Source organism: Lithobates pipiens, unplaced genomic scaffold, assembly GCF_037356315.1.
Source record: "Lithobates pipiens isolate NorthernLeopardFrog02 unplaced genomic scaffold, aLitPip1_a1.2 Scaffold_8, whole genome shotgun sequence".
NCBI classification, from domain to species: domain Eukaryota; kingdom Metazoa; phylum Chordata; class Amphibia; order Anura; family Ranidae; genus Lithobates; species Lithobates pipiens.
In genome coordinates, this window is record NW_027507903.1 from 663,601,739 (window position 1) to 663,616,472 (window position 14,734).

The 14,734-nt window shown below is 41.9% G+C and overlaps 2 protein-coding genes across 2 annotated transcripts in view; both read right to left on the minus strand.

The window, feature by feature from the left end:
* Positions 1–5,393: 5,393 nt before the first annotated feature.
* Positions 5,394–14,734, minus strand: part of LOC143961851 (E3 ubiquitin/ISG15 ligase TRIM25-like) — a 54,610-nt gene continuing 45,269 nt past the window's right edge. The window contains exon 3 of the mRNA XM_077471186.1: positions 5,394–8,259. Coding sequence (XP_077327312.1) covers positions 8,247–8,259 — 13 coding nt within the window. The 3' untranslated portion in view covers positions 5,394–8,246. The remainder of the gene's footprint in view (positions 8,260–14,734) is intronic.
* Positions 9,525–12,561, minus strand: LOC143961852 (E3 ubiquitin-protein ligase TRIM11-like). The gene is made up of 2 exons (XM_077471188.1): positions 11,573–12,561; positions 9,525–10,395 (listed from the first exon to the last, which is right to left on the minus strand). Exons 1-2 carry the CDS (start codon positions 12,343–12,345, stop codon positions 9,525–9,527), a joined length of 1,644 nt encoding a protein of 547 aa, XP_077327314.1. The 5' UTR covers positions 12,346–12,561.

Below are 14,734 nucleotides of genomic sequence, written 5' to 3' on the forward strand. Positions count from 1 at the left end.
AAATCGGGCCTTAGGCAGTGGTGGTGCCCTAAACCAAAAATATTGTTGGAAGCTAGCCTTATCAAGATTGTGGAGGAATAGGATAGTCACTCAGCATAGGCAGTCTTCAAGGGATCCCACATCCATAGAAAAATCAATCAGTTACATCAACATCAGGTGCTTGATAGCTGCTGCTGATCCAAGACTGATTCATTTTTATGAATGTGAGCCTATCAACGGAGTCTGTGGACAGGTGCACTCTATGATCCGTTACAGACCCTTTGGGGTCCAAAGTCACGTGACAGGTTGCACAAGTGTGAACGGGGCTTAAATCCTCATCACTTCCTATCAATATATGATAAAAGAACATTTCTCTATATAAATGGAGACTTTAGCAAAAAAAACATTCAGAGAAAATAATCTAACAAAATCTTAGGAAAGCAATGAGGAGGAGAATGTCGGGGTGTCTTCTCTAATGTAAAGCTGAACTCCGGGCAGATAGAAGAGAGAAATGAATGTGGCTCTGTATACATGAATACAGCCCGGAGTTCTGCTTTACCAGGAAGTGAGATAACCTCATTATTCCTCATATATCTTCCAGAGATTTCCCAGAATTCTGTCCTGTATGAAGGAGACGTGTATTTCCAGCAGTGATGGTGCGTCCATAAGGGCACATGGGCGTCGTCCCTTCTCTCCAGCCACCTCTCTATGCCCAATAAATAGATTCATGCATTGCATGAATCTATCCATGGCCTCCGCTGCCACCCCCTATTCAGTCGCACGGCCCCTTTTCAGGCACCTGCATTAAAGCAGCGGGGTATTTTATTTTGAAGCAGCTGATTAGAGGCATCAAAAAAGGTAAACAGCGAGCGACATGCTTGGCGCTCGCAGTTCATTCAGCTGTTAATATTTGCTTTCCTAACACTGAACCGCCTCTCCACCAATCAGGTGCTCGGGTCTGTTACTTGTCACCTGATTGGCTGAAACGACAGGCACCACTATTGGAAGCCTATCAGGAGGAGAGGACGGGAGATGAGGACAGCAGGAGATGCATGAAGCTTGTCGCTGTCACCCACTGCCCCACAAAGACAGGGTAAGTTCCCAGCAGACAGCGTGCAAGCGGGGGTCACATTGGTAGCATTCAAGGGCACACTGGCATCATTTAATGGGCACACTGGCAGCATTTGATGGGCACACCAGCAGCATTTAATGGGCACACCAGCAGCATTTAATGGACACACTGGCAGCATTTAATGGGCACACTGGCAGCATTTGATAGGCACATTGGCAGCATTTGGGCACAGTGGCAGTTATTGATGGGCACAGTGGCAGCGTTTGGCACAGTGGCTGCATTTGATGGGCACAGTGCCAGCATTTGATGGCCACAGTGGAAGTGTTTGATGGGCACAGTGGCTGCGTTTGATGGGCATAGTGGCATCATTCAATGGGCACAGTGGCTGCGTTTGATGAGCACAGTGGCTGCGATTGTGTTTTTTTCAAAAAAAATTGAGCACCAGCTGCCACTGATTTCCAGGACTGAAAGCTGCCAACATTGATAGAAATAGGAAAAGGAGGAATAAAATAATTATAATTGTGAAAAAATATATATACAATCAGCGCAATAAACAATGTGCTTGTGGAAATAAAAATAAAATATTCAATGTAATTAGCCTACTAAAAGGCTTGATGAGATTGCTGCCACACCACTTATGCCGCATACACACGGTCGGAGAATCCGTCGGAATGTGTCCTATCGGACCGAGTCGTCAGATAATCCGAATGTGTGTGGTATGCATCGGATTGATTCCGTCCGAATCTCCGTCGGACCCAATTTTCCAACATGTTGGAAATATTTCCCGACCAACTGGGCCGGTCGGACATATTCCGATCATGTGTAGAGAATTTTGATAGGACCAAGTGCCACGCATGCTCAGATCAAATTCCTACATCAAAGCTATTGGCTACTAGCCTGAATGTAGTCCCGTCGTAACGAAATTACGTCATCACGTTCTTAAAGATCAGATTTTTCGCCAACTTGGCCCGACTGTGTGTATGCAACAGTTTCGGACCAGATCCGACGGGCAAAATCTGACAGATTTGGTTGTGGAAATCTCCGACCGTGTGACTCTCAATAGGTGTGATGGTTATTTCTAACTACCTCACTTATATGCTTAATGATACATAAAATAAGTGATTGAAACCTTTTGTCTATATAAGAATTAACCAATGCGGTTGCAGCTATTACTGATAGAATTAATAATGAATGATAACTGTGCAAAGAGAATAACAATCACATTTATTTATAGAGAAAAGGAACATTAGAATAATCAGATATCACCAAATATAACGTAGTGATGTTACACATACAATGTTGCCAGTGGACAAAGATAATGAATACAAAAAGGATATATTGTTACAATGAACATATAAATGCTATCAGTGTATTAAGGCAAATCCTAGGAGAGAAAAAAGAAAAGAGAAATAAGATAATACGGATACGTTCCACAGACAGATCTTACGTGACCATGCTTGTGGAGACCATGAGGCTAAGAGAGGCCCATCAATGGGAGCTTTGATTTTTATGTTCCCTCTCTACCCTCCCCCACCAATTACACAAATGGACTACTTTCATTGGTTCAGAGTTGCATCAAATTCTGATTGGCTATACCTGAAGCCTAGATGGCCATCATGCTTCTCACATAAGCATTAGACTCTCTTCGGTGCCTCTCTGTCTACCATGTTTCTGGTTGTTGGGTAAGAAACCCTCTTTGATCCGAGTATAACCAGTTCCTCTGATATGTCCATCTCTATAAACAATCGGGGGACTTAGTTATCACCCGACTATTGAAGACATCAAATGGCTTTTGAGAAACATGAAGAAGTCTTGTGAGCCGGACCCAAATCTCATCATATATATATCTCCATCTAACGGGGCATGGTCATTTAATTAGAAAGTCCTCACAATGGTTCCCTTGAAGCCTCTTGATATAAATATGAAGCTCAATATTTCCACATCATCGATAATAAACAAAATATATCAGACATTCCAGCGAGAGTCTGAAGTCACCGGATATCAATGAACTGTCACTGAAAGTTGCACTGCGGTGGAATTTTGTCAATATTTGGACTTGATTTATGAGTTTTTGGTTGCACTGCACTATATATTTTGTTTAATAAAATCCCCGTCACCGATTTTTATTACCATGAAGGTGAACTGACTCTGTAATACAAATCATAATACAGAAATTATATAAAATATATTAAAATCTGCAACATTTCCAGGGACAAACCTCCAAATCCCGGGACTGTCCCTGGAATCCAGACACACCTGGCAGTTTATGAATGACATTTATTATATGTAATTATTTTCCCATTACCACCACTGTAGCGATATCACGTCTGAGCTAGGATATATTGTAACTAGTTGCCATTTTGTGTGGAACGCAGCCATGACAGTTTGGCTACCTTGTAAACTTACTTACATCTGTAAAAACTCCCCCCTCCCTTGTCTTAGGAATTCCAAATGTTTTAACATCTTCAAAAGGAAAGCAGAGAAAACAGAACCAGGCCAGGTCAAATAAACAAGGCTCAAGTTGCCTGGCAAGATATTGCGGCCTGTCGTAAAACTGTCACTTTCTCCATTCAGAGAACTAACAGATCCCCGTCGTAAATACTTCCAACAAGATAGCGTGCAAACAGATTAGTAAAGTGTTGAAACTTTAACATTTTTTATAACTTTCAAAGCCATCATAGCACAGCCATAATATGGATATATTTAGTTTCCTCGGATACTTTCTAACATTTCAAGTCTAGACACCCCTATGTCAGGTCATATGGGAAGCCACTGGGACCCATTACTCCTCCTAGGTAACCCTGAAATGGGAAACCTGTCATGTGTGGACTTGTTTTGAAGCAAATATCATGTTGATCACTAAAATGGATATCTGCAGTCTATAAACAATAGAGAGGCAGAGATATGAATATGTATAACAAAGTGTACCTGGGACAGGGTCATGAGTGTAGACACCTCCCAGCAACCAACCCCTAAACAAGATGACCAGACGATTGGTCACTGGTCGCTGTCAACACCCCCTTTGATTTGACAGAAAAGAGGAGAGGCCAAGGCAATGGTCAGTTCTCCTTTTACCATCCAATCAGGAAGATCTGCCAAGTTGAGAACCGATTACCTTTGCTTATCGATTGAACTCTGATCAACCCTCGGACATTAATTGCAAGTATTCTTCCTTCTCAATTCTATCTTATTTCTTTGTGGCTGTATATTGTCTTTATTTTTTGAAACATCCTTTTTCTGTAAATGTTTTATCTGCACCAACCTTGACCTTTTCATAATAAATCCTTATGTTGAAAAGTGTTAACCTTGTCTTTAAAGCTCTTGATGCAAACTATAAACGAACCTGTCTCTTAAAAGGGCGCTACTGTGGTAGAGTAAGGCACTGAGCAGACCTGTCTGTGGTGGCAGTGTGTGTTGCAGGCGCTTATTCCAAACTTATAATTGGTGTTGCTTAAATTACGAGTCCCCCCGGCTCTGTCTTTAAACGGGGGTGGTGGCAGTTAAAGGGTTAATTGTGTAATTAGCCCAGTGACAATCACTCTCAGGCTGCCTGCACCTAGATTGTGGTCCCGCAAGCTGGAAAATCTTTGTGCTGGGTGCAGCTGAGTGTGGCATTGTTACGTAAGTGACAGCGTGGTGTGAGGTTGGCCGGTCCTTTGTCGCCAGTTAGCGAGGAGGGCAGAGATCTGACACCAGCGTTCGTCACAACCACCATACATAGTACAGCTGTCATATGGAAGCTATCAGGTGGTGGCACCACAATCACTTCCACCCACCCACAAAGTGCGGTCCTCCCTGGGTGTGCTCCCGCCCATTTCCTGGGCTCATCGGTGGTCCTGTGACCGGCATGGTGGGGCCACCAAGTAGGGGAATGGAGATCAGTAAATGTCCATTCTCTGATCTCCTCTTCTGACTAATGACCCGGAAGTGATGTATAAAATGTCACTTCTGGGTATTGCTGGCACTTTCACCAGCCGGTATGGCCGGGGACTGTGATCTGTGCTCCATTAGCTTCAATATGGAAGAGGTGGGACATCAGGGGTCTTTTATACCTCTGATGTCTCATTAACCACTTCAGCCCCGGAAGGATTTACCCCCTTCCTGACCAGGCCATTTATTTGCGATACGGCACTGCGACGCTTTAACTGACAATTGTGTGGTTTGTGTGACATTGTATCCAAACAAAATGTATGTCCTTTTTTTCCCCACAAATAGAGCTCTCTATTGGTGGTATATGATCACCTCTGCATTTTTTTTTGTGCTATAAACAAAAGAAGAACAAAAATTTTGAAAAAAAAATAGTTTTTTTTTTATTTTTTTATTTTTTGCTTTTCCATATTTTTTTTATATATTTCTTCTATCAGTTTAGGCTGATATATGTCTTCTACATATTTTTGGTAAAAAAAAATATATAAAAATCACAATAAGCATATATTGATTGGTTTGCACAAAAGTTATCACATCTACAAAATAGGGAATAGATTTATGGCGTTTTTATAATTATTATTATTTTTTTTACTAGTAATGGCGGTGATCAGCGATTTTTAGCGAAATTGCGGCAGACATATCGGACAATTTTGACACTATTTTAGAACCATTGACATTTATACAGTGATCAGTGCTATAAAAATGCACTGATTACTGTATGAATGTCACCAGCACGGAATGGGTTAACACTAGGGGGCAATCAAGGGGTTAAACGTGTTCCCTGGGAGGTGTTTCTTACTGTGGGGGGGATGGGACTGACTGGGGAAGGAGAGAGATCGCTGTTCCTAAGCATTAGGAACACAAGATCTGTCTCCTCACTCCTTACAGTACAGAAATATATGTATTTACACACAGAAATCCCCATCCTGGCTCTGTCAGGTGCGATCTTGTCTAGCTGGTGGATATCACGGGCACGCTCATCGGCTCCTAAGTGATGTGGCGGGTGTGTGCTTGCTTGCTGTACCCCTTAAAGCACCCGCTGTACAGCTACATCGATTCACGCAGGGGAGTCATTCTGCCGCCGTATAATGATGGCGGACGGTCAGCAAGTGGTTAAGGAGAACCAGTTACCCAAAAAAGCATCACATTGTCTCCATGTGACAAAAAAAAAGTTTAGTAAAATAGAAATGTAAAAATATTACTATACCGACCAACATTATGAGATGGGAATGAGGGACACCTACCAGCAAATGTATGTAGGCATAGGACACGCCCCCTGCCACACCCCGTTAAAGGAGAAATAGCCAAAAAAAAGGTTAATTAAATCCACAAGGGATTTCTTTACCACGACTCTTCCCTTATATTGGCTTTTAACATTTACAAATGTAGCAATTTAGAAATTGGATGAAAGTGGGAAACACTTTTTTGATAGATAAAAAGTTCATTTTATATACATCTATATAGATCAGACCAAAATGAGGGACAGATGAGGAGGAAAGAGGGACAGAGGGACTTTGCTCCAAATCAGGGACAGTTGGGAGTGATGATATTACACATAAATTGCCCCTAAAGTCCCCCCCACCCCAACATTTTTGAGTGCCCCACCCCCCAATACACGTATGAATGTAAATGCATGTTTCAGGGACACCTACACACAAGGCCATTGCTTGCACTGCACATTACATATCACCACACACACCGGAGTGAGAGAAGAAATTCTCAGCCCATTACTCACAGTTATCTCTAAACTGATGACCTGTAGGGGCTTGTAAAGTGTCGTCTATGAAAATAAAGCGCACCAAAGATTGTTGTCATTTCAGGGGCGCACGCAATTTTAACCACTTGCCGACCGGCTCACGCCGATATATGTCGTCAAAGTGGCATGGGTGCGCAAAACGACGTAACCGTACGTCACTGCGTCACCGGCGGTAAGCAGGCGAACGCGCATTTTTATAGCAGTGATCGCTGTATAAATGTCAATGGTCTCAAAATGGTGTCAAAAGTGTCCGATGTGTCCGCCGCAATGTCGCAGTCATGATAAAAAATCGCAGATTCGCCGCCATTACTAATTAAAAAAAAATTATAATCAGTGGCTCTTTACCAAGATTGGTGTGGCGGTGTGCTAGACTGACACACCGCACCACCGATCGCCGTGATGCGCACCCCAACGGGCGCATGAGATTGGTCATTCTGGGAGGCCGTCATATGATGTCCACCCAGAACGAGAGCCGCGCCGCCCCCAGCTGTCATATGACGGCCGACGGGCAGCAAGCGGTTAAACATGTGTGTAAAAAATGCTAAAACGGTTGTGCAAGAGAAAGGGTTAAAGGGCCCCTGTCATGAGAGAATCATGGGGGCCACCATTTCTACCATTACTCTCCTTGTGAGAATGCTAGTTCCCTGGCTGTCATGCTGATGCTTTGCCTTCATTACTGTCTCAGTCTGTGACCCGGAACAAGTATAGAGATAAGGAATTCTGACTCTTTTCTGATTCTTATTCCCCCCATGCTTGTTCCGGGTCGGAGACTTAAAGTGGTAATAAATCCCAAAAACAGAAATGACAATTATTGGAGCTTACCAATCCTTAGATGTGGTGGCTGCATTCCTTTTCTGTTTTTACTTTTATGTTCCCCTGGTGATCCTGCCAGTAACACACTTCCTGTCTTAGGGCAGCTCCTCTATCTATGGAGGGGCAGTGGAGACCCCCTTGGACAGCAGCCTTGTCTGGAGAGGGGGGTGTTGGATGGACTAGTAAATTTAGATGGACTTTACATAAGTGACTAACAAATTAAAGGAGAACTCCAGATAACACTTTATAAGCCGTTACACCAACATTTGTGTCTCCTTTTGGGATAAAGGTTTTACATCAATGACTAAAAGCTGATCATTGTAAGCACCCCTGTCAGTGGTGAATGGTTTGTCCCAATCCTCTAACTGCCACTTTTGCTGGACAGATTGGTCTGTTATAGGAAGTTGGGAAATAACAGCAGAACCAACAGGTAAAAGAACAAAATTCCAGGAGGACTCCGAAAAAACAAAGACTGCTGTGTTCATGTCAGTGACAGACGCCGTCATATCCGTCATTTTATATTTTGTCTTTACTGCCACTTTATAAGTTCTTACATTACACACAGCCAGGGAACTAGTATTTTCAGAAGGAGGCCCTCAGACTTCTCCCAGGAGCCACCACTTCCTCCAATCATTGGCTGATCAATGAACCAATCCCACCACCTGTCACTGTGATGTCACCAGACTGTGGGCGGAGTTCTCACATCTCCCGCCTCCCCCCACATATCTTTAACCACTTCAATACAGGGCACTTAAACACCTTCCTGCCCAGACCAATTTTGAGCTTTCAGCGCTGTCGCACTTTGAATGACAATTGTGCGGTCATGCTACACTGTACCCAAATGAAATTTTTATCATTTTTCCCACAAATAGAGCTTTCTTTTGGTGGTATTTGATCACCTCTGCGGTTTTTATTTTTTGCTAAACAAATAAAAATATACCGAAAATTTTGAAAAAAAATGTTTTTTTTTGTTTCAAGTTCAAAACTTTGTAAATAAGTACGTTTTCTCCTTCACTGATGGGCACTGATGGGGTTACACTGATGGGCAATGATAAGGCGGCACTGATGGGCACCGATGAGGTAGCACCAATGAAGTGGCACTGATGAGGCGGCATTGATGAACACCGATATGTGGCACTGATAGGCGGCACTGATGGGTGGCACTGATGGGCGACACGGATGGGCACTGATAGGTGGCACAAATTGGCACAGATTGGCATGGATGGGCATGGGTAGGCGGCACAGGTGGGCATGGGTAGGCGGCACAGGTGGGCATGGGTAGGCGGCACAGGTGGGCATGGGTAGGTGGCACAGGTGGGCATGGGTAGGCGGCACAGGTGGGCTTGGGTAGGTGGCACAGGTGGGCATGGGTAGGCACTGATAGGCGGCACAGATGGGAACTGATAGGCGGCATTGTATTATAATATATTGTACTAATGGATGCCAATCAGTGCCAATCAATAATGCATGCCAATCAGTGATGCCCATTGTGGGCATTGATTGGCATCCATTATGGGCACTGATTGGCATCCATTGTGGCACTAATTGGAATCCCTGGTGGTTTAGGGTGGCATACCTTGTCCTTGGCATCCCTGATGGTCTGGTGGCGTCCCTGGTGGTCCAGTGTGGGCATCCTTAGGGGGGGGGCTGTGCTGATAATCGATCAACACAGACCCCCCCTGTCAGAGGAACAGCCGATTGGCTCTCCTCTACTTGCGTCTGACAGACGCGAGTGAGGAAAAGTCGATCACCGGCTTTTCCTATTTACACTGTGATCAGCCGTGATTGGACACGGCTGATCACGTGGTAAAGAGTCTCCGTCGGAGACTCTTTACCGAGATCATAGTTGCCGGGTGTCAGACTGACACCCCGCAACAGCGATCGCCGCGATGTGCGCCCCGGGGGCGCGCAGCGGCTCATAATCCTGAGGACGTCATATGATGTCCGGTCAGGATTATCAAACCACTTTGCCGCCGTCTATTTGCCATAGGGCGGGCGGCAAGTGGTTATACAACCATCCCATACACCTATCCCAGCATGGAGGGGCTCAGTGAAGGTGGTGGTGAAGGTGTGGAGGTGTCGGATCGGGTCACACAGATCATAAAAGGAGATCCGCCCGGCCTCATAATCCAGATATATCCTGACTCTGTTACTGGAGGGATTGGTGGGTAAGAGGATCTCTTTACTGTCATGTATCACCCCATACTGATCACCAGTCCTGTCCAAACCCCAGGACTTGTTATTATCTCCAATCACTGACTCCTTCCCTCTCCTCTCTATACTGGGGTAACACATCCCGACTCTCCAGCTCTCTGACCCCCCGATATCCACTTCCCAGTAATGTCTCCCTGAGGAGAAACTCCGACTGCTCAACACCTGAGGAGAATACTGGAATCTCTCTGGTGTTTCTGGGTAATTCTGGTTTCTATCTGACCTGGATACAGTTTTCCTGTCATCTGATATCTGTAGATTATTATAAGCTGTGTTTACATCCAGTAATATGTCTGCAGCCCCCTGTATATAGGAGTATACATTTACCTCTGTTATTATATCAGATAAACCTGTGTGTAAGACCCCCGCCACATCCAGACCCCCTCCATCATGGAGGAGTTCCTCATGTCTCTCTCTGTCCTCATTATCTCCATCCTCAGTATCACACAAGTCACCTGTGTCTGATTCCTGTAAGACAGTCAGTGGATCCGTCACGTTACACAGCTCCTCAATGTGACGCAACTTCCTGGACAGCTCCTCCTTCTTTATTTCCAGATCCCGGATGGAGATGGAGATCCGCTCTGCCCTCCCGGAGATGTCCCTCAGGACTCTCTTCTCCAGGTCTTCCAGACGTCTCCTGAGATTAGACATGTGCAATTCCTTTAGTTCCGAATTCATTTTTTTAATGAATTTTGACAAATTTGTCAATTCTGAAATTCCCAATTTTTTGAACTTTTGAACTTCTGAGTTTCTGAAATTTAGAATTTCCGAGTTTCCGAATTTCCAAGTTTATCATTTCCAAATTTTCCAAAATTTTTACTTCTCAGAAATTTGAATTTCAAAATTTTTGAAATTTCAGATTTTCGAAAAAATTGAGATTTCGAAATTCGAATTTGGAAATTCGAAATTTTGGAAGATTCAGGAATATGAATTTTTGGAAAATTAAGAAATTAAAAAATTAAAAATTAAGAAATGTGAAAATTTTAGATTTGGAAATTCAAAAATTCTAAATTTATAAATTTGAAAATTCAAAAATAAGAATGAAAATCCAAAAATTAAAAAATGTGTAAATTTGAAAATTCAAAAATAAGAATTAAAATCTGAAAATTCTAAAGAATGAAAATCTGTTTGAAAACATGTAAATCTGAAATAAAAATGAAACAATAATAAATATTAAATGAAAGGTATTGGAATTTTCTTTCAAATTTGGATGTTAGTGAACGTAATGAATATGAATTTATCCAAAGTTACAAATTATCTGAAATATCGAATCTAAACGGAAAGTAATGATCTAATAATAATAATAAATAACAATAATAATAACAAAACCTATTTATTATTAATTATGAATTTGTTCCATTCCATTTGTTTAGATGCGGCATTCATTATTTCGGATAATTTATAACTTCAGATACATTTGTATTTGCTACATTCACTAACAGCCAAATTTGAAAAGAGATTCCAATAACTATAATTTAATGCTTAGTTATTATTTTTAATTTTACAGATTTTTTTGCTTTTTTTCATATTTTCACATTTTTAGATTTTCACATTTTTAAAATATGAAAATTTGTAAATTAGAAAATTCTAAATTCGGAAATTGGAAAATTCGTAATTTGGAAAATTCGGAAATGAGAAAATTTGAATATTCAGAAATTTGAAATTTGAAATTCGGAAAGCTGGAAATTCAAAAATTTAAAAATCAGAATTTCAGATTTCTGAATTTCCGAATTTTCTAATTTCCGAATTTCCAAAAAAAGCAAAAAAAGAATGAAAAGAAAACAAATTAATTTTTTGTCAGTACACATGTCTACCTGAGATCTCTAAACAGGGCAGTGACTCTCTCTGTGTCACCGGCTGCTTCTTCTTCTACTTTCCTCCGGTGTTCCTGCAGACTCTGGACTCTTTCCTCCGTCTTCTCTCTCTTTGTCAGAAGTTTCTGCAGAACATTCCTCAGTGTCTTCTTCTTCTCAGAAGCCTCATCATGTGTCTCCATCTCATGTCCTTTATGTCCTCCAGTCACATAACAAGACATACAGACACAGCTACCATCCTCAGTGCAGAAATACTTCAAAACTTCCTTATGGACGGAGCATTTCCTGCTCTCCATGGACAAGGTGGGGTCACATAAGATGTGTTCTGGGGACTTTTTGTGGACTCTCAGGTGTTTATCACACAGAGAAACCTCACAGTGCAGACAGGATCTAACAGCAGGTACAGGAGAGTCCACACAGTGAGTACAGAAGACCCCGGACTCCTCTTGATCTTGATGAGTAGACAGGAAAGTCTCTGCTATGTTACGTAGTTTCTTGTTCTTCTGCAGTTCAGGCCGATCCGGAAACTTCTCTCTGCATTCAGGACAGGAATATCCTCCAGACCCCCCCTGTGTATCCAGCGCACGATCAATACAGTCCCGGCAGAAGTTGTGACCACATCTCAGGGTTACAGGATCGGTATAAATGTTCAGACAGACGGAACATTCCAACTCAGCTCTCAGATCACCAGACGCCATCGCTGACAGCAGAAGAGAAACAAAACTGAAAGTCTCTGACACCGGAGAGGAATGTGGATGGGGGAGGGGTGACATCCTCCTACACAGGGTGAGGCTGAGCTCAGCTCTCTGTTGACTTAGAAACCTTTCTATGTCAGATTAGGAGACGCCCCATGACTTTGTACATTTACACTTATAAACATCTATTTAACCCCTTGAGGGCCACCATGACATACTTTTCTTCCAGCATTTGTACCCACAGACCACATCGGGGTGCAGCACCTAGGGGTGGGGCACATTTTTCTGGCAGCAAGCCTGTTATACACCCAGAGCTGAAGAGTCTAATCAAGTCTTCATCCTCCTCCTCCTCTGTCTTCCAGGAATAGAATAGATTGAAGTCATCAGTAGCTGCTAAAGCTCCCTGTTCTTCCTCCTCATCCACAGATACTCCTGTCATTGCCCCACCAATTGGCATGGAGAAGTCATCTGAGATATTTCAGCACAGTGTCAGTCACTTGCTCCATGAGGATGCACAGCAATTAATGAACGGCGAGGTTGGGGAGGAGACCAATGGGAGCATAGAGGGGAGTGACATAAGGCAGGATCAACCAATTGGCACCAATGTTCCTGCAGCTGAGACCTACTGCCACGTTGGAAAACATAAAAGAACATAGGCGCTCAGTAAATCAATGTAAATTTCATAACTCAAAAGGTTTGAAATATTAAAATAAAATTCATATACAAATATATATAAAGATATTGCCTAATTCTGACTTTTTTTTTAAAAAACTTACTGGGAGAAATGAATAAAAAGTCTATAAAGATACTTATAAATGTCCAATCAGTCCCAGGGAGAGGAAATTCTTGCTGGACAGGCAGGCAATAATATATGCTCTTTCACTGAAGGCTGCTGATCTTAGAGTGAAGCCGACTCAATCACATAGAAGAAAACAAGTAGAAAAGCTCCACTTAGTAAAATAAACTTTAATTCATTAAATATCAAGTTTCTGTCACTTACATTTACCGAACAGAAAGCTGGGGATAAACATAGTCAAGTCCTGTGGTCCTCAGCATGTCCTTAAAGCGTCCAAAAAAATCAATCGGAGCCCCTAGTGTTGATGGCGAGACGCCGGGGGAGAACCCAGCTGTGTCTCGCTGCTGACCGATTGCAGAGCGGCTCACGGAGACGGCGTGTGACGTCACAGGTACAAGGGAACACACAACGCGTTTCTGAGCATGTGCGGGTTCCGTACGGAGCCAGAGTGCTCCTTTGTCAAGTGTAGAAAAAGAAGGGAACAGAGTGACGGCTATTAAATACCTGCATTCATTAGACAAACAACGGTGTATAGTTTGGCCTGAAAAGGTTTAAGAAAAACTAATGCTGGCCATATCATACATAATAAAGAAAATACAGTGTTGCCGTGTCAAATGATAAATCAGCTCATAAATAAATAAATAAATAACCTCTTAGCATTATGCTCTTGATCTTACAAGAATCTTGAGATAAACCACTGTATAAAAATTAAAAGAATACTAATAATAAAAATAATAATGAGAATAATGAATCAAATAAATAAATAAATGATAGAACAAAAAACTAATGATAATAATAAGTATGAAATTAATAAAAAAAAATTAAAAATTGAAAAACTAAAACTAAAAATAATAATAAATATAAAAAATAAAAATAAAAAATATATATAAAACAAATAATACGTAATAATTAATAAAAGAAAAACATTAACAAATAATCTTTACAGAAAAAGCAATTTTCCAGTGTCTTTATTGGCTAAATCCGTGATAACGAGTCACAAGATAGTGTGTATCTCAATTTCCTCGTTAAGGCCATTAGGGGGAAGCGTATCCAAAGTAAAAATCCAGAACGTTTCATGCTCATACAATTTAATTTCGAGAAACGTTCTGCTTCAGAGATGTCACCAGGTATGGATTCAATCACCCATACCTGGAGGCCCAACGTGGACTGATTATGAAACTCTAGAAAGTGTCGTGGCACACTGTGTTTATCACTCCCTAATTCTGTGAGCCGACGATGCTTGCCAAAGCGTTGTCTGAGGGGACAGATAGTACGGCCCACATATAGCATTTTACATGGACACATCAAGCAATAAACAACATAGTCACTAGAGCAATTATGAAATTGATTAAAATGATGGGTTATTCCTTTATAGGTAAAACATTTTTGGCCATGGTTAACAAATTGACAAGTTTTACAGAGAGGCTTATTACACCTATACATCCCTTTAAGTGGAATAAGACACAGAGGATTTGTGTCACGTTTATATTTCAATTTACTGGGGGAAATGTTCTTCTTAAGTGTGGGGGCCCTTCTATAGGTGACCTTGGGTCCATCTCCCAATGTGGAGCTCAGATGAGGATCTTGTTTCAAAATACTCCAATGTTTTTTAAGGATATGTTCCATTCTTTTATATTGTCTGTGAAACCCTGTAATAAAACGCACAGTAGA

Coding starts and splice junctions, on each gene's coding strand:
- LOC143961852 (XM_077471188.1), bottom strand. CDS start 12,345: ATGTCACCCCTCCCCCATCCACATTCCTCTCCGGTGTCAGAGACTTTC. Junction 10,396..11,572: donor GCCCTGTTTAGAGATCTCAG/GTAGACATGTGT, acceptor GTCTAATCTCAG/GAGACGTCTGGAAGACCTGG.